The sequence below is a fragment of the Trichinella spiralis genome, assembly GCF_000181795.1.
Source record: "Trichinella spiralis strain ISS 195 chromosome Unknown Scfld4, whole genome shotgun sequence".
Lineage (NCBI taxonomy): Eukaryota > Metazoa > Nematoda > Enoplea > Trichinellida > Trichinellidae > Trichinella > Trichinella spiralis.
This window is the reverse complement of record NW_003526943.1, coordinates 2,820,404-2,840,739: the sequence shown is the minus strand read 5'-3', so window position 1 is coordinate 2,840,739 and position 20,336 is coordinate 2,820,404. Positions and strand designations below refer to the sequence as shown.

General features: G+C 30.3%; 4 protein-coding genes across 4 annotated transcripts; 2 read left to right on the top strand and 2 right to left on the bottom strand.

Annotated features, from left to right (window-relative positions):
• Positions 1–3,704: 3,704 nt before the first annotated feature.
• Positions 3,705–4,153, top strand: Tsp_00664 (transmembrane protein 138). Its single transcript, XM_003376466.1, has 3 exons — positions 3,705–3,854; positions 3,917–3,992; positions 4,050–4,153. The coding sequence occupies exons 1-3, from the start codon at positions 3,705–3,707 to the stop codon at positions 4,151–4,153; spliced, it is 330 nt and encodes a 109-aa protein (XP_003376514.1).
• An 80-nt stretch (positions 4,154–4,233) lies between these two features.
• On the bottom strand, positions 4,234–5,767 carry Tsp_00665 (conserved hypothetical protein). The gene is made up of 7 exons (XM_003376465.1): positions 5,736–5,767; positions 5,598–5,658; positions 5,443–5,506; positions 4,801–4,938; positions 4,716–4,729; positions 4,502–4,522; positions 4,234–4,266 (listed from the first exon to the last, which is right to left on the bottom strand). Exons 1-7 carry the CDS (start codon positions 5,765–5,767, stop codon positions 4,234–4,236), a joined length of 363 nt encoding a protein of 120 aa, XP_003376513.1.
• Positions 5,768–7,941: 2,174 nt separating this feature from the next.
• Tsp_00666 (ATP-dependent RNA helicase DDX19B) lies at positions 7,942–16,831 on the top strand. Its single transcript, XM_003376464.1, has 15 exons — positions 7,942–8,226; positions 8,443–8,593; positions 8,654–8,912; positions 8,980–9,170; positions 9,250–9,358; positions 9,542–9,687; positions 10,138–10,280; positions 10,381–10,464; positions 11,682–11,759; positions 12,009–13,388; positions 13,810–14,043; positions 14,544–14,648; positions 15,662–15,720; positions 16,320–16,441; positions 16,683–16,831. The coding sequence occupies exons 1-15, from the start codon at positions 7,942–7,944 to the stop codon at positions 16,829–16,831; spliced, it is 3,495 nt and encodes a 1,164-aa protein (XP_003376512.1).
• Positions 16,832–17,436: 605 nt separating this feature from the next.
• Tsp_00667 (ATP-dependent RNA helicase DDX19B) lies at positions 17,437–20,140 on the bottom strand. Its single transcript, XM_003376463.1, has 4 exons — positions 20,134–20,140; positions 18,176–18,335; positions 17,979–18,110; positions 17,437–17,506 (listed from the first exon to the last, which is right to left on the bottom strand). Exons 1-4 carry the CDS (start codon positions 20,138–20,140, stop codon positions 17,437–17,439), a joined length of 369 nt encoding a protein of 122 aa, XP_003376511.1.
• Positions 20,141–20,336: the final 196 nt, after the last annotated feature.

Below are 20,336 nucleotides of genomic sequence, written 5' to 3'. Positions count from 1 at the left end.
CAGGCTATTTTCTGATAACTCATTTTACCAAATGAATTTTAGCAAATATCAAAAATGTTTGTAGAACAATAAATCAATATAACTAAGTTACTGCTATGAAGAACTATATATTCTTTTTAAAAAATGAAAAAACGATACTTGAATAATACCGCAAATGGCATTTAAGCTATGAACAAGTGCATAAGAGAAGCTGCTCTAAAATGAACTCTGTTTACAAAGCAGTATTAGGTTTATCATACGTAGCACTTGTACGTAGAATTTATAAATTCAGTTTGACTGATGAAAGGACTTAGTATGATATGATGTGATATGATATGATAGGATAGGATAGGATAGGATAGGATAGGATAGGATATGATATGATATGGTATTTTACAATATTATGTGATATGATACTATTAGATATGATATGGTATAGTATGATACAATGATACCATTTATTATTTTCAAAATTTGTTTATGTGAGGCATTAATTTAAAAAAAGTAAATTTTTTTCAAGTGCTACTAGCTGAAGTTACTGAAAACACAATTTGCAAACACCGTTTAGAAAAGATTACTGCCAGTAGCGTTGATATAGTGACTTGGGTGGCCGCCCCCTCCCTAATGGATAATCAAATACTTTTTCACTTAAGTAACTACTGTTCATTGGTTTCAACAAGATTTTTGGCACTTAGTTAAACGATTACCAGGTGATAAATGAGGATATGATAAACTCTATAAACAATATTATCGACAAATTTTGTTCTAAAAAATGTAATGTGTTATTCGAATAATGAAAATAATGTTTATATTAATCTAAGATTTTAAAGTTTCATCTGCAGATCACAATACACTATGTCCGCGTATCTCCGTTTATGCTTAAAACATCAACGTGACTGAGTATTACAATACAGTATATAAGGAATTTGCATTTGCAAATGTTTTGAAAATACACGCTTATTTTAGAAGATGTTTTTCGACATCAAAGAAAATATCACCAAACAGCAAGTCATTCAGTAAGAACAGCTCAAAGTTGAAAAATAGCATTACTTTACTTTATCAGTACGCTGAAATGCAGGAAAAGAATTCTAAAAAGCTTTTTATTCTAAACAAATAAAAAGAAGAGCTTCTTTATTAATGTAAAAATAAACATTCTTTTTTCCAGTTTTTGAGTAATTCGAGTATTAATATATATTAAAAATTAAATGCAACAAGAAAAACATTTTGATGAAAATATGCGATTGTGCAGAATCAGAGAATACTTCACAAAATTTATGTTAACTTCGTATTAAAATCAGCTTAGTTAAATATTTAAAAAATGTACTGTAAACTTAGTTTTACTTTAAAAAATAATTTACATCAGAATGTCATTTAATTTCTTTTTATGGCGTATTTATTTTATAAATAATGATTCAATTCTCTTGTAAGGATATAAAAATATTTCTTTATGCATCAGAATTTTTTTGATCATAGATAATTATTCAATCTGACTGATAATTACTTAAATCGACCGAAATTTTCAGAGAATATTCACACACAGCTGAAAACAGATGTGATTTATAAAAGTTCACAATAACAATAATTCGAAACAATTACCTTCTTAAATTTTAGTGAAAATTGTCTGTCAGTTTCCACAGTTTATAATAACCGTCATTTCAGTTAATTTTACATGAAGCTTATTCAACAGTTTCATCATTAAAAAAATGCTTCATTTTATCAGTATTGAAAATTCTTAACATTTTAGCTAATAGATTTTTCTCATAGCCCATAGATAAAATTCTTTGGTTCTTTTCTTTCTTTTCTTTTGATTCTTTTCACATTTCCGCCTTAAAATATTCTGCAATTGACAAATGCAAAATATGCGCACTTACTTTACCAAACATTGATAATTAACTCATTATTTCAAATAATGCTGTTTTTATTAGAATTCTGCTTCGAAATGCATTTAATAAAACGATGAATAACCTATGAAAATTAAAATTTTTGCTAACACTGTTTCTTCTTCAAAGATAAAAACAGAGTAATAACAAACACTTCATTTACATTTGTTGTATGAAAATAAAAATAATCTGTGAAAGATCATGCAAAATTTTTATAAAATTTTAATGAATGAATTTATTTATTTTTATCATTTACACAAATTGTTTCATCATTCAAAAAATAATTAAATGCAAAAAACGGACAAAAAGTAGCACTTCATAAATTATCCTATAATAAGTAATTTAAAATGTATTAACAAGCAACAACGTCTAAAAGAAAACAGCGTGTAGAATAATTAATTAGATGAGCTGTATCCATTGATTCAAAATAACAAAACATAATATACAAATTAAATGGCTGAAAAACAGAAAGTGGATATCAAATTATTACTTGAGTAAATTTTTTTAGTAAGAGCCATAAAACTTGTTAAAATATCTTATTTTAAATTTGAAAAAAGTAAAATAAAAAAAAACATGTTTTAAATAGCAGTTAATGAAGTAGCTTCAAACGTGTATAATCTGCATGTTTAATTCATGAATCAATTTTCATTTTACGTAAACAATAAAAAATCATGAATAATTTTAATGAATAAATATTATGATTTGAAAATTAATATTCATATGGCATTATGAATACGAAATGATTAACTGAATACCCAAATTAATTAATGCTCATCCAACTGCCAAAAATAATCAAACTGCAAAACAGTTTTTGCAATCAATAAATATTTAACAGTTTGAATCTGAAAAATATCATCCTCAAAAGTTTTGTTCCTCTGAAACTTGATGAGATCTGTAAAACAAAAACAAATAACAAACAAATGATTCATTTATGTAAAATTACATCAACAGTTTTAAACAAATATCAATTTGCTTAAGTAAAATGCTTAATCTGCTATAATTTAACGCTTTTCATAATAAAAATAAACAAAATTAGCTATGTGTAAAGATATTCAATATTTCTAAAAGTGACGTAAAATATTGCAGAACTAATTTATATTTACAAAACATTACTGAAAATAAGGATAAAGAAGCTTTCATTATTAAATTTTAAATCTTTTATTTTAATTTACTTAATGCCGTTACTTTATTTATAAATATAAATTAAACTCAACAAAATAATATTATCATTTTAAATAAACTGATCAAGGAATTTATTAATTTCAATAAATAAAAAATAATTAAACAAATACAAAATTTTCAAAGCAAATCCTCGATTGATTAATTGAGTATACTGTATGTTAAGTTGCCAAGGAAACTAGAAACATCAGTTGGAGGTTGGCCAAAGAAATGTTCGAAATTTGCAATGCTCAAATTCTTTCATTACAAGTTTTGCTTCTTATGTTGGATTTATGCTTCAATATTACAACTCCTTTGTTTTTCTGGAGCAACACAGCGCAGCTGATGCTGTATGCGTACGTTCAAAAAATTCACATCCATTTTTAACTTCTCAACAGTTTATCTTAATTTACATATAATTATTACAATAAAATACCATTTTCTTTTAATTTTAAATATCATGTGCCTTGAAATCTTATAAAATAATTTTAAAAATAGTTTACATATTAAGCTTGATTAATAAAATTTTTTAAATGCTTTCATTGAACGATGATGATTCAAATGATAAAAATTAAAACGACAAGTGTGACATCATCAATACAACAGCATTTAAATAAATAAATAAATAATATCTAAATTTAAATAAATAAAACAATTCAATTTAGAATTCAAGACACTTGCACAGTGATGGCATTGATCATCCTCTTCCTAACTATATTCACCACGCACGTCTTCCAAGCAGGATTAATAATGGTGCTTTTCAAACGATTTCAATATACTGTATGGGCGTGGTTAATTTATTTGGTTCTATCGCTAACGTTCCACATTTGCAGTCTTGTAAGTATTGACTAAAAATTATTCACATTACGCAATAATTCGACCATGTTGCAATTATTTAGCAATACAGAAATGGACGCGAATATGAAATATCTTTTGGACCAGGTTTAGTTGCCGTTTACACTATTCACAGATTGTGTAAGTTTTCACTGGATTTACTTTATTCTTTACACGTTGATCGTTTCCTATTTTAAGGTGCAGTGATTTATTATCATCTTTACAAAAGATCTGCATTGATCATTACAGATCCGAAATATCAAAGTTTTTCTTATTTAAAAGAACTGTCAGGAAAATCCTAAACATTTTAACTGACAATCAGATTGTTCCATATAAAAATTCTCAGAATAATTTGTTCTTTCAATTGCAGTAATTTTCAAAATTATTGCATTTCATCCACCAATTCTGTACCGTGCTTAAAAGATTGATTGTATAGGAGTTGGAAATAAATTATTTTCAGATTAAATTTAAAATGATGAAATATTCGTGACATATTTTACTTTTTTTAAACGATTGTCTTGGTCATTCTTTGCTAAAAATCTTAACTAAGGCTAATTTGTACAATAAAACACCACCGGATGAAAAGTAGATGAACAAATTCATACAAACATTTTACATAAAATAAACCAGTAAACAAACAACCGAAAAACCAGGTTGATCTCATTATAAATCTAAACTTTGATATGTTTAAAATTTTTAAACGTTTCACAAAAATATTGCATTTTTGCTCACTTGAGAAAGGTGAGCATTATTTGTTGGAAGTCAACGAATTTTCGTAAATAATTTCATCCACATATCGAAAAGAAAGCTCTCCAGATGAACACAAAATAACAATAATTTGTCATTTTCATAAATCAAATAAACGTGAGGACGAAATACTAATAAATAAAATAAAATAAAATAAAATACTTATATGATCGAATTATTTTTATGTCATTTCAGCAATTACCTTTGCCTTTTGACAGAAAATGGTTTATTACAAAAGCGACCGCTTTTTCTTTATTCTCTTCACTGCCTGTAATACCGACAACAAACCAAAGCATGTTTTCTTTTTCAACCAATGTATATTCATTTGGAGCATTGATGTCTAAACGTAAAATCCAAACATAAGCCAATTTTCATTCCATTAACACTGTTAATTAAATCTCAGAAATCAAGAAAATATTATTTGTAAACATAAAAATTAATTTGTCAAACAAAAATATATTTGTCTTAACGCTGTTAATTATAAATAAATCAAACGTAATAATTGCAATGCATATGTTATAAATCAAGTTCAAATTAATTGTTAAATATTTTAAAAATCACATTCAAACAATAGCAGTAGTAAAAAGTACAGAAATGAATAAATGCAATGACATGAATGAAAAAAATTAATTTAATAGTTTAGTCATACAAACATATTACAAAAATCAACATAATGCGACAAATGAAAACTAAAATTAATCTCCAATTAACTAAACTAAGAGAAGAATTTAGAAAAAAGTAAAAAGTAAAATGAAGATTATAAAAATGCCTTGTAATTCGCTACCTGTCATGATTGAAGCATACAGTGTGCTGAAGGTTTCATTCAAAAATAATCTTGAGACACCTTTGGGCTCAGTGAGAGGTAGAATATTTCCAAAATCCATCACCACGTTATAGTTTCCTTCTGTCTGTAATGAACTAATTGTACAAGCATAGCTGTATTATAACGAACATCCATACCCATAATTTTTGAAAAGCATCTAACTGAAAAAAAGTTACCGCTTTTCCATCAGAAGTAACCCTGATTAAAAAAGCGCTACGTGACTGAGCAATAAAACACCTGTTAATTAACAGAATATAATTGCATAGTATTAAAAAATTTCCATGTACATTTCACAAATTCATCAAAAAAATTACCCAGTGATAAATAAAAGTGCATTCGTTTTCATTTTTGATTAAATTTATAAATAGGCGGGCATGTAGTAAATGAGAAAAATATTAATTTACTATTGATGGTTCAACTTACTGTATTGACAGTATTAAAAATTGAGGTTCTGTTAAAAATAAATAGAAATTAAAACTTGGCCTGTTTGTGATGATGTCTTTGTCTCAGTTTGTTAAGTCTTGAATAAGAATAAATTCTTATAGTTATAATCAAAAACTGACAAAATTTTACAATACAAAATACACATAGAAAATAATCATTAACAAAAAAAAATTTATTAATGTATTATGTTATAATCTTTTTAAATCTTTATACGTTAAGTTCTAATGCTTAAATTTAAAGATTTAGCAGTTAAAAAAGAATGCATCTCAAAATTGTTAGCCATTTATACACATTTTAAAACAGTAATGCTCATAATAAGATAATAATTGTGATCATGAGTAAGTTTTCACAAATACTGATTAATCAAACACTAAATTAGGTTTTAAAAAAGTGACAGAATAGAATCTTCTTATAAGTCTTCATCTACGAAGACAAAGTCAACGTTCTGCTTTTATCATCATAGCTTTGTTCCAAATTATAGCCTGCACAGACGGTTTAAGTTTTGCTGTTTACAAGATTAAAATTCTATTACAAGTGATTTTACGTATATGTTGAAAATTTCTTCTGAAGTCTGAGTGTAAAGTACAGACTCCTTTGGAAGAAGTTGTCCATCCTTTATGACAAAATTCGAAACTGTGGTTAATAATTAGCATTATTTTTAAAGTATTACTTAATCAGAACAATCAGATACAAGCAATAATTGCATTCGGTGAAATTCATTCTGCCAAAGTAAAGTTATCAGTAGTAATGCTGACAATAATGCGTAGTAATTCCGAAATAATTTTTATTTTAATATTTAAATTTTTAACATAATACTGAAAAAATTTATCAACTTAATTAATACAGAATTTTTGTCATTTCTTAATTTATATTTTTCACTACAATAATAATTTTAACGTAACTTGATAATCTTTATTGGTATTTTATACTGTAATTTTTATTTCAGTATAGTGTCGTGTAGATGTTAGTACTTATTTAGAAATCGTTCATATGTATGTTTAAACATATAAAAATATATAACTTCTGCATTCCTGAACGTAAACAAATCTATATATGTGTTTATGCGTGTTCAAGTTTTTCTTTTACATAGTTATTTGTTAGTGCATTTATTGCGCAGTTAAATTTGTTAGTTGATAATGTTTTTATCGTGTTAATTATGTCTTTCTTTCTCAATTAATTGGAGTTCAGATCTTCTTATTTTTAGATGAATTTTTTATTGGTTTAGTTTCATCTTAGTTTTTAATTTTTTCGTAGTTACGTTTAAAATTGCATCAGAAAATTTTCCGTTATGAAAAACAAATAATGTTTTAAATATTACTTTTCTTTTAATTTTTGGTTTTCTTTTAAATTTTCAACGCGCGTTTTGTATTTGTTTGTGTAAGAATTTGCTCAGATGCTTGTCTGGAATTGACGGTTAAGCGTGGATATGGCGAATTAACACATTTTGCTATCTTTTCGTATTTTTTCTGCTAATTACTTTATTTGTTTAAGCTAGTTAAGAACTGTTATTAGGTTAAAAGAGGAATAAAGAAAGTTTGAAAATTTTGGATTTTAGTGATTGAATGTGTTATAACACATTGTTGATTGAGAAGATTTCCTGTTATAGTAGAAGATAAAAATATTATGCTTAACCATCTGTGTATTCCTACGGTACGGGCATTATTTGTAAGAGTGAACGTGTTAGTAATGTGTTGTAATCCCTGTTGTTTAATATGCTCGTATTGTGTGTTTTTTTGTATTCGGTGAATGAATAGCAGAAAACGTTATACTGTTGTATGTTAACTGATCATTGCAATCTTACTTGTATATAGAACAGAATGCATTACGAAAATTTCAGTTTCAGTATAGGTGAAGTGATTTGCAAAAGAAAACTCATTTACATTTTACATTGAATATTACATTATCAAATATAATTTTTTACTGCTTATTTGCATAATTTTTTAAATGCTACATTTGATAAAATGGGCGTTCTTGACAAAATTATGAAATTTCAACGTGTTCGATCTTCAGCATTATTTGATCCTTTGAAATTGGGAGGCATTTCATATCAGTTGTGGTTTTTTTGTTTAGACAAAGATGAATTTATCCAATATCAAAATAGAGCTTGGTAGAAGAGCGGTGGTAACGGAATCTACTAATGCCAAAAGTTCTGCTGTTCGTCGGGCGCCAGGTTTGTTGCTTGTGAAGACTGATCCGGCACGAAACACGCTCACAAATAGTATTTTGAGAAGACATATAACACGACCTTCTACTTTGTCAGCAAAGCTTACGCATGCAGAGCAGCAGCGTGGAGATCCATTTGAAAACGGTAACTTGCAACGAAGTTGTCGATTGATTGTGCCAGCTTACAATGTTTTTACAGTACGCCGTCATTTCAAAGAGCTAATTTCTCGAAGCGGAAATTCAGCAATCAAAAAGCAGCATCTGTTGAAGCCAATTGTGACCAGAAAAAAAATTGTTGCAAGTTGCATTTATATTTTTGCAAAATAGTTTTTTAAATATATGTTCATATTTTATTTATTGTTGTTGTGAACTTCAGAGTAATAATATGTAGTTGACTTAAGCGTTGCATTTTAGGCTAGGTTCCCGCAGGCTTCTTCATCAAAAGTTTTGTATTTATCGAAAGCTCAGATTGGACGGAAATTGGCTGCGCCCAGTGACAGCTCAATATTGGAGCGAATAAAACGGAGACAGCCTGTTAAGAAAAAACGTGGCAGATCAAAAAAAGGTAGCTTTAACAGACAACAGTGTATGAATTGAAAAATGTTGTAAATAAAAATGTATATAGTTCGTGCGCAGCCACCGTCTTTGGCAGCAGATCAGATGCAAAGCATTGTGATGGAAGCGAACGATGATGAAGATGAAAAAGTACAGATGTGTCAGTATCCTGGAAACGAGTGCGGTCTTCCAGCGTTTGGTTCAGTTGGACTTTGCATAAACCACGCACCGCCAGATCCTCAATACGGATTGATGCAATGCCGGTATCCAATGGACTCTTCAAAACTAAGATGTCCAAAATCGATTTCATTGTTGCATTCTCAAACTGGGTAAGTTGGTTTTTCGTGATGATTTATTTTTCAGTTGTATATATGTATATGTATATAATTTGTGTAGATTGTGCGAACAGCATGAGGAGGTAATTTTGCATATGGAGCTGGATAAACGGAAAGATGCTAGGCGAAAGAATGCTCGATATATAGCAGACAAAGAATTGGAATCGTTTATGGAATATCTGAAAAAGCCCAAACGGAATGTTAAAAGAAAGCAAGACACATCTCCATTGAACAACACTTTCAGCAGTATGGGTAAAGTTTTGCTCAAACTTCTCTGCTAACCCATGCTAAAATTGGATGTATATATATACATTTATTTATTTATGTTTAGATGAAAGTTCTGAAACTGAATCAGAGCCAGAAATGGAAATAATGAAAACAAGCCTTCCTGTACCGGATCTGCCTTATCATTGTCTTCTTGAAGATGATGGTCCTTTCAGGTAGAAATTATTTGTTGTTTTGTATTGATTTATAATCAGTTCATTTGTCAGTGATCAGTTTGCAAATGAAATAATATTGAAGTAAATTTTGAACTTATTTTGGTCATCATGAAATGATTTGTTAATGTTATCTGTTTTGTGTTAACATTTTTAAAAAGTTTATACACTGATGTTTTATTACAGACGTGTTCAGATTTTGACTCGTAAAGAAATAAACCCAATGGTGCGCGATTATCACATTCAATATGAAAATACGTTGTTAGAATTAGCTGCTGCTTTGACGATGAAATACCAATTGCGAATGGTGCAGTCGGGATGGCAGGGTCAGGGTAAAAAAAGTTACAGCATTGCTGTTTATTTTTTTTTGATGCCTTGTTGTTTGTTTGTTTATTTATTTATTTATTTATATATTGAGCTGTTTTGAATTTGCAGAAGAAACTTCCGTTGAAGATCGTTGGAACATTTCGGTAGAAAAGTGTCAAAATAGCAGTCGACTTTTTGTGCGAAATCAAAGCGAAGTTTTGCGCTACATGGCTTTGGAGAAAGATCATCTGGAAAACACGTTGTTATTTTCCTCCTTTTTTCTCAATGATGATGATGATGATGATAGGTTAACGTTGGTTTTTTTTCCCTTTTTTAGCAGTACATGTTCATACGAGATATTTGGACAACGTATTTGCGATAGGTATGCTCTGCCATTGTTGAATTATTGTGACAAACGTAAGTTGCAATTGAGGAATAGAATTTGGAAAGTATACGAAGCAAAAATTGATTTTCAGACGCCTATGTGGAGAAGAAGCAGCATTTGTTCAAGAAGTGTACTTTTCCGAAGTGTACGGTTTCGGCAGTTGTAACTGAAAAATACTGTGCAGAGCATGCATTAATTACTCGACTCAAGTCACCAAACCGGGAACTTACAAGGGTATTTTTTTCTTGACTTTAATTTTGTTTAATTTTATTGTTTTTATTTTTTTCATTTATGCAAATGTTCTGACACTTGATAATAATTAATTATGTAATAGGATGGAATTAAAGCAGCGCTTGAGAAGAATGACGAAGAGCTACTTCAGAAACTGAAAGATTTTGGATTGGGAAGCGACTTTTTGGTATGTAGTTATATGGAAATGTATGCTGTTATCATGTAATGATTTTTTTTTATTTTAAGACACACCTTCGCCGGTTTAGGACTGCACGTTTTCCGTATCAAGATTGGAAAGCTTTGGTAATGTTTTATTTTTAATGCGAACATTTCAAATTTGTATTTTTTTCACCTTTCAACAATAGGCTGAAAAGCAACGAGGTGTGAAGAAAAAGTCGGACGAATCTGCTGATTCGAACATACAAGTTGATAGATAAGAAGAGAGAAATGTCGATCCATATTCAGATAATTTTAGTCCTGTCCTGTTGATTGGTGTTTCCTCATTCAGTGAAACATCTTCATACACACCTATGTATAATCTTTCGGTCTATCTTTTTCTGTTTATACACCCTTGTTTACGTATTTTTTCTTTTACCATTTATTCATTTTTCGTGTAATAGATATAATTTTATGTGGTGGTGACTTTTTCATGTTTAAAAAGCGGTCAATTGAGTCGATTAATTTAAATGGTATTAAATTTTGTGTGGCGATGATTGCAGTAATGTGCTTTTTCAACGTAATGTGAATAAATGTGACAAAGGTTTGAAATTGTTTCAGTTGTGAAATTATCAAAGCGAAACGCTTAAATTTCAAAAAAAAATTCTTTTTTTGATTTCACAAATGAGAAATTAATGAAAAGTAGTACAAAAGCGAAATAGTTTGGCAAGGGGATTGATTATTCACATTAATGAAATGATGGAAATTTAATTTGAGCAATGAAAAGCGTTCGATTAATGATTAAAATGCAGAATAAAGCATTATTCAATCAACAATAAAAGATGAATAGATGTGAAAAAATTATTATTTGTTGGAAAATTTGAAAAAAGTTAAATTTTACAATTCAGTAATGATGATGATACTGTGAATTATCAAAGAAGAAAAAGGAAAAGCAGCAGCAGCCCAAAGTTGTGTGGGGATATTTTTTTTGAATAAAACTGTTCGTATATTGATGGAATGATTTGCAGAGAAGTAAAAAAACAGAAATAGCAATAAGAAGCACAGTTTGGCTGGTTATTTTCTTCTGATGTTTGGATGATAAATTTGGTTTGTATGTCGTCCGCCTACGGTGACCCGAAAAGCATTCCAGCCGTGAAAACAGGCTTCTCTCTCCCTTCAATATGTGTTATGTGTGTGCGTGTACTTGAGAAAATGGCCATTGCATTTATGGTTTGAACTGTTTTTCAGTGCACGGAGCAGTCGAAGAAAGAAGAAGAAGAAGTCGAAAAGTTGAAAAATACTTTTTTCTTCATCTCGTTCCCTGAGGTGAAATTGATCATACTGATAATTAATAATTGTATATTATAATTAATAAGAATTTAATTGCTTTTGTCGCTTTTGTTCAGTCGCTTCCAAATGTATTCGATCAGTGTTGGAGTGATTTTCTGTCTGATCACGGTTCATCATCATCACTTGAGGTCTGCGTCCGCAGTTCGACTGTATTTAGGGGATCAGGGCGTGGTCGGCTGGCTGAATTTCGATTCCAAATCGCCCGATAGTAATGTTGAGCTTCAGGTGAATTTGACCGGTCTCCCGGTGACTGTCACCCACGTCGAAGTGTCATTTCACGATGCGCCATTTCTACAAGGTGACCACGACTGCTCGTCGTTGGCCGGCTGGCAGCCGCATCCGCTGACCAACGGCAGCTATACGGTACCGGTGGCTTTGACCAGCGACGGTCGCCATTTGGTGAACGAAAAAGATCCGCTCGAATTGGCACCTCATTTCACTGATCGTGTGTTCAGCGTGCTGGTGAGGGGCGTTGGCACCGACGTGGCCGTCTGCGCCAACTGGCTCGACGACGCCCAAATCTACCTGGGTCGCTTCTACGGCAGCCAAGTCGCCGGCCCAGTCTACGTGTTCTCGTTGCAACGTCACCGGCGGATACAGCTCTTGTCGTTGCTGGTCAACGGTGAAAATTCCGAAACCCAGGTTGGCTGGTCAATAAGACGCAAGTGGTGGCCGGACACTAGAAATGGCCGTGAACCTTCGGATTCGTCGTGTCGCCTGTCGGCCGAAAAGGCACCGCTCTGGTTCCATTCGACCGACGACCGCCAACTTTTGCAGCCGGATACCGAACCCCGGCTGGTCACGGTCGACAACGTCCAACACCACCTCTCAGAACTGACCAACTCGGTGCTGGTGATCAGACGGGCCGACTCGGACCACGCCTGGCGTCAATCGACCACGCTTGCTTGTGCTTCGTTGTCGCCGGTGGCCGTCTATGACGGTCTCGACTTCACGCTACCGGACGACGATCGGATAGAAATTCGCCAACAGTCGCCCTTCCATCCGCTGACACTCACCCGCACATCAACGACTCGAAAAGCTGAACAAAAAACCACAGCTAGCATTTTTGTACCTTTGGATTTGGACAACAAAAATCAATGTGAATCTGAAATTACTGAAAAAAGCAAACTGAATCTGATCAACCAGCAGAACAGCACCGTACAAATCGCCTTAGACGTAACTTTGTACGGCGACCGGAGCATCATGTTCCACAAGTTGGAAATTCAGACCGCCGGTGCAGAGCCAGCTTGTTACACTCTGCAGCCGGCCAACGTGAGAACAGCCGTGGCCAGGTTCTTCTATCCGGCCTTGGGCGTGGTGAAGTTCCACCAATTGGACGACCACTGGCAGTCGACCACTTGGATCGTGCCCGACGTGCAGATGTTGTTCGACTTGACTGCGCCCGAAAAGGCGGTATGGGAAATTAGCGAAAAATCCACCGGCTGGTCCCAAGAGGAGATGGCCTGTTCAGCAGACAGAGATTTATTCGATCCGGCCAAACTCGGCTCGGATTATTGCTTGAAAGCGGCCGAAAGTTGTCCAATTGGCAGTTTGAATGAAAAATACGGTGAACTTTTTTTCACTGGACAACGTGACCAACTGTTGGTAAGTTTGACAATTTTATTTGCACCTTTTGTATATTCTTGCCTGTACTGCTTTTTTACCACTTTCAAGTGTGTGCTGTGTTCAGTGTAGAAGTATTTTTCAATGGCAATAATAAATGCACTTGAATTCAATAAGCATTGCACACGACTACTGCTTATTTCAATAATATGCATGAATTGGCAAACATATTGGTGTGTGATACTTGTTTCAAAATATTCATATCCTGCTTGAGAACAACGTTGACAATTAATTGTCTCAAGCTTTAAAATAACATTGACACAATTGCGTCAAAACAATCTTATTGCTTTCTCCTATGCAGAAAGTTCGCTTTTTATGTTTCTTTTTTTAATTTTATTTCAATATCTTTATAAAAATCTTCATCGTTTATGAATTTATTTTTTTAATGATACTGGCATTTTAGGGTCTCGGTATTTACGCGACTGAATTGTTGCCTTTGAATGGGCCATTTTCAATAATTGGAAATACGTTGAGCTTAAATTTTGACTTTGCTTCCGCATGTGCTAACATCACCTTGACTGATGAAACAACAACGTCTTGCTTTTCTCGAAACAGAACAGCTACCGACAGCAAAGTGAAGCCAGTTATTTTAACAGCACATTTTGACAGTTCTCACCTACATGGTGAAATAACAATGGTGAGGAAAAGAATTTTTTATTTAAATATATAATATATCTATAAATTTATTTGAAACGAAAATTCTCTTTAGGTTCAGTATGTTTCAGTTGACAATCCAACAACTGGAATCGATTCTCCTGCTGCTGTCTACTATGAACTTAGTGGAGAAGAAGTAAATCTGTATACCTTTTATTTATTAAACTGATTACTGATAATAATGAATTTTTAGATATTTTAAATGAATTCATCTTGTTATTTTGCATTTACATATTTATTCAACTGTTAAAATGTAGTCTTGTTAAAATAAATTGAATTTATTAATTTGATTATATTGTAACAACATAAAATTCCATATAGATGAAGTAAATTTCAATATTTTTCTAAACTTTAAAGAGCTTAATTCATCATGCATTTAAATAATGCACTGGGATTATTATTGATTTTTATTAATTATTAATGGATTTTTTGTTTTAATAATTGAAAAGTTTCTTCTCCATTTTACTGTTGCTTGATTTTTAGGAATATGAAGAAATGGTTGCTGTAATATTGGATACTAACGATTTGTCAGCATGTAATTCTGAACAATCAGTATACAACCCATTTTATATTCGTATTTCACAATCTGTAAGTAATGCTTTTATATGATAAATTTCACTGTATATTTTAAATGGAATAATTTTTCAACGAATAATATATAAAGATGAATTTTTCATTTTTGAATTTTTTTGGTATTTTTTAATTTGATTTAAAAACTGATGAATTGAAGGAATTTATGATATCTCATGTTAAATCCAAGTTTATTTTATACTACAAAAAAGCACTTTATTGGCATTGTTTTACAGTTTTAAATAGACTAAGAAAGTTGAGAAAACATTTATTTTTAATTTGTCAATCATTAATTTATTTAGTTATAATAATAAATAAACAGATTTGATGTGTTCTTTACTGTACTGTGAAACTGAATAATTAGAAAGTTCAGCAATGAAAAATGAAACATTCATATGGTAAGAAAATTAATGTGAATAGCATCTGCTCCAAGTATGTCGCAGTTGAATGTAGGTTGCTTTTTTCCGACTGTCCAGTTTTCATATTTAACAATGCACCTGAGAGCATCTTTGTCATAGTTCAATGATTTTTACAAATAACAATAAATCTGTTCTGCAACAACATGAAATATTATGAAAACATGATTGATACATAATTTTATTTTATTTATTATCAGAATTTTATTTATCACAAATCTGGAAAGTTAAAACTGCATTATTTACTGTAATTTTGTTTGTTCATACATATACAATGCTTATTATTTGTTTTTTTAATACAGGTTGCCTGTATGAATTTCAATAATTATGCCTAAATTCTATTTTAATCAACTTTCATTATGAAATGTCATCAATTAATCTAATAAACAAATATTTAATAATGATAAATTTAATTTAGAATTACACTAGAGTATGCCGAAGAAACAAACTTATTTGTGCAATTGGTGACTTCACTCTGAAATCTGAAACAGTTTTACATACTAATGAACGTGATAAATTTTGTGTTCCGTTCATGCCTCTTCATGGTCCCTACAGTGGTAAGTTAATTTGAATAAGAATTTTTTCTGCTATATGCATTTTTGAATAAAATCACAGATGTTCATTTTATATTATTCATTTTTCTATTCAACAAAGTCGGCAATTGACATGTGCCAGTTTGTGATATATTTCTGTTTCGAAACATGAAAGAAAATTATAGAACATAGGTTATTTAGAAAAAATTATTTTAATGTAAAATTTTAAATATTTTTTTCTTTTTTGACTTTTATTTTTTCATATCTGTTAAGTTATTATGTTGTGAATTGCTAATGTACTTTATCATTACATGGCGTCGTGAGTAAAAAAAACGTTGATTCATTTGTTTCATAATTCATCTTATTCAAGTTTGAACACCAGCAGCTGAGCTTAATTTTTTTAGTATCTGGAAAAGTTTTGCTTTTAAAAAGCGTCAAAAATCCAAGTAAAAAGGTCTGTGCTCTTTTGGAATTTGTCGAGGTGAAATCCGTTAACATAACAGCAGATCGCTCATTGACTGTGTAAGTTATAATTTTTTATATTTTTTAAATATTCATTCAAGGAAACATTCATAAAAAGTTTCATTCAGAGAAAAAATGTTTTATAAAAAATGAAATTTGATGAATCAAACAAAGATATATAATAATATATGAACAAAACGGAAGTTTCCAGTTAAAATGATTCGAAAAATTAAGAATTGCTTTCTTTTAGTTAAGATAATTTTTTTTCACTATTTCAGAGAAGATATTTTACCCATTCTTTCAAAGCATTTGCAATTGGAAATGCATGAAGTGGATGTACAAGTCAGGCACGTAGCTGTGAAATATTCCAACTGTGAACATTACACTGTTTTTGTTGCAGGTAAATTAGGTTTTACATTAATTAATTTAATTAAAATTCAACTACATGGTTAATCGTATGCAATTGCAAATGATATATTCAAATATAAAACAGTGTTTTCAATATCTATCGCTGTAATTTCATGCATGCTAGATGCTTTGTCTAAAACTTTGTTATGCAATATAATTTTATATCACACTGTGCAATTTTTGATTAAATAAGCATTATTGCAACAAATTTTTTCATTTTCAATTTTTTGTAGATAATAAAAATAACAACGCTATCAGTAACTTTTTATCACCGTCAAGATGGAGTCATTTTGGTTCATTGCTTCAAAAATTACGACCCCACGAATGTGTGATTGCTAGCAGCTCTTCAGCCTTGCGAATGGGATGGTTTTGGGGTAATTAAAACAAAAAAAATTACCGCTATTTTATTAATAATTTTTTTTTATTTAAGTAACAGCTTGCATTGCCGTGGCATTTATTTGGATATCATGAAAACATTTTTCAGTGTGATTTTCTTCTAGTCAATTTTACTTATCTTGGTAAAATGTTTATTGCCCATCTCATTTTATGTGATGGACGTGTAGAATTAAACAATTTGTTTCAATTATGACGGGTAGCACTCAATTATGTGCTGCTTACGCTTTGTCTATTGCAGCTGTTTATTCTGTTAGTTGTCTTTGAAAATGAGGGGAAAATTATTTGAGAAAATTATAAAATAAAATTTCATTTGTTAAAAATTTAATTTGTTTTTTATCAAAACACGAATTTTAATCTAAAGCACTGCTGCAAAGATTGTCAATGTTAGTTGAGTAATTAGTTCAATTTAATAATGCAGAAGATTAATTACTGACATGCTTCTCTGATGCTAGAAGTTCGACTTATTCAGCTCTCTAAATTTTTACTTTAACTAAAATGCTTGAATTCGTAAAGCTATCTGTGAAATGTTTACTTTTTAAATCTGTTTATTATCAAATTTCAAACTCATCAGTTTGCGCAAATCATTATAAATTATTTGAAAGTAAAAGAATTGTTGACATTGAAAACATATGCAATGTTGCATGTGCAGACATTGTATTTTCTGTAATGATGCGTATATTAGAATAAAGGTGATCTTAAAGAAGTGCAATAAATTCATGTGCAAAAAATATATTATAATCAGGAACGACGGCATAGCTGTTATTGTAAAGCTCTTATTCAAGTGAATGCAGAACTACAGCGTATTCTGCATTGCTTTGATAAAAATTCATTTAAAATATTCTACTTAAGCAGATTAAATAAAAGTAAAAAATAAAAACTTAAGACTTTCTTCTGCTGCTCATTACTTCATAAATCTGAATGAAATGCAATTATTTATAATCAGGCATTTAATGAACATATATGTACATTACTAATGAATCACAGTAATGTCATAATATAAATTTTCATATTTTACATTTTATTCTTGTAACTGCTCATCTTCATTGTATATATATATATATATATTGTTTTCACACGTCAATTGCAAATATGACTGCTGCAAATCTTCACTCGTTGAAAAGTCCAAAACTTACATCTCCAATCTGTTATAATTGTGTTCACAGTAATTCAGGTCAATCAATGCGGCGTACTTTAATTGATGATTACAGCTGACGCACCGGAATACAATACTTATAGTAGCCAGTGCAAATATATCGTAAGCTTTTCTGAATATTTGCTAATAGCTGATCAAATGATGCACAAGCTTTTTAAGTGTTCTTAACCCACACACCTGGTGCTGTCTGTGCAAGCTATAAAAGCTACTTTTAGTTGCTCAAGCAAGACGCTCTTTATTCTTTTCATTAGTCTGGAAGAAAGATTTGCGTAATACAATCGTAGTCTTGCGACAAAACTGCTTTGCTGCTTCTTTAACAAATGAAAAAAGAAATCGTCTGAAATCAGGATTTTTGGATTATTTAGGGTTAACATATTAAAAAATAGCTCGTGTTTTACCATTTTAGAAGAAAAATGGAAATTATAAGCTGCATTGAAACCTCGTACACAAATTACGGAAAAAGTGAACAATAAATAATACACTGCAGTTCATTTCAAAACTGAAGGAATGGGATCTCTCTAAACTCCAGAATTGTTAATGATAGTAATAGTCTGAAAAATCTAATAAAAATGTCAATTTTGTATTAAAACTAAAATAATTTTATCATTAAGATATTTAAACAATTATAATGTACTAAGTACCAAAAATAAAATAAAATGATCATAAATATAAAAAATTTAAGTATAAAAGTATTTTTGTTCCAAACTTATATATTTCACGTTTTCATTTTAAAATTAGCGACTGTAAAAAAACATTAATAATTTCCAGTCATTGTAATAAGATGCAAAATTTTGTTCAGGATTTCTCTGTATAACATTTATTTTTAATTAACAATGCACAGTTTTATTTCTTTTAAATATACAGGTCAAACCTAAATTTGTCTGAAGTTGAAAACGATAAATGCAATATGCATTATTATGTTATGTTCTTATTTTATATTACTTGTACAGAGAAAAATCAGAATATTTCTTTTTTGTCACTGCAATTTTTTGATACCAGTGAACTGAATTTTGGTCGACAGTAACTGGCCATCTATGTACTTTGTTGGTGTCAAGTATCATGAACGGGCAACATCTTCAGTTTGTTATAGGTCAGTGGATAACACTCACCAAGTATGCTTAAAACGTAACAAAGCATTAATTTGATTAAACAGCGTCAATTGAACTTGTCACCTTTCGATCATTTTTACACGTTTGCTCATCTCTGTCTATAATTTTGGTATACAAATATACTAATCTGGCGTACAGCAATATGGCAGAAAAGAAAAAAATTCATCACGTGCAGTTCGCATCATCTGACCAATAATATTGATAAGTCAAGTGACATAAAAGCAAGCGATTAACTGTGCAACGAAGTCACTCTGTCGTTCTTACTGTAGATTAGTCAACAATTCTGACTGGCGTACGAAGGAAAGCAGACGTGATTTGTGTTGCCCAATCGAATTACAGTAAAAATTCAATTGTTCCCGAATAAAATAAAATGAAGAGTCAAAAATAAGCCTATTTATCATTATTATTATTTACAGTCATTCTACTGTAAAATGATTCACTTTTCAATCTGCATTGATAATGAGCGTGCTGATAATTATCTTATTGGTGTAAAGTTATGCAATCACTGTGCTGTCGAATTAAGAGTGATTGATTATATGTAGCTAATTAGCTAAGTGTGAACGTTTCAAATTTATAATAAAAAACAAGATGAATCATGAATTTGTCATTTTTTATTTTATCTTTATCGAATAAACATCGATTCAGAATTTGTTTTTGTAACCAGTATGCTTGCCTGAAATTTAATATACTGATTTGCTAAAAATATGATTATTTGAATTTATTCTGAAGATATTTAGTTTTCAGCAAAATTTATAACATGCGAAAGCTATTGTTTTCATTTTATAGTATTTTGCAATGCTAACTCATAATTCAGTTAATTTTTAAAGTCATTTCTCTAGATCAAGAATGAAAATTTCTCAAATAAAAATATTATATACACATATATGTGGCCATAATGGCGTTACCTTATATTTATTACTAAGCAGAGTGTGCGTGAAGTTTTAAAATTGGTGCTGGCATGATTAATCACCAAAAAATTTTATTTTTTCAGCATGAAAATAAGTCACAGTTTTTTTCATAACTTACGAAACATGTTACTGAATTTTTTAATAAATAACATGCTTATAAAGTGCAGTAAAGAAATCAAGTTTATATCTTAAATGGTTCTAATAAATCAAATTCAGGTATTTCATTATAAAAATAAGAAAGAATATTTATAAAAGTAAATTGAAGTTGCAAAATAAAAATGATTAATTTTATTTTCTGAATACTAAAATTTCAAATATATT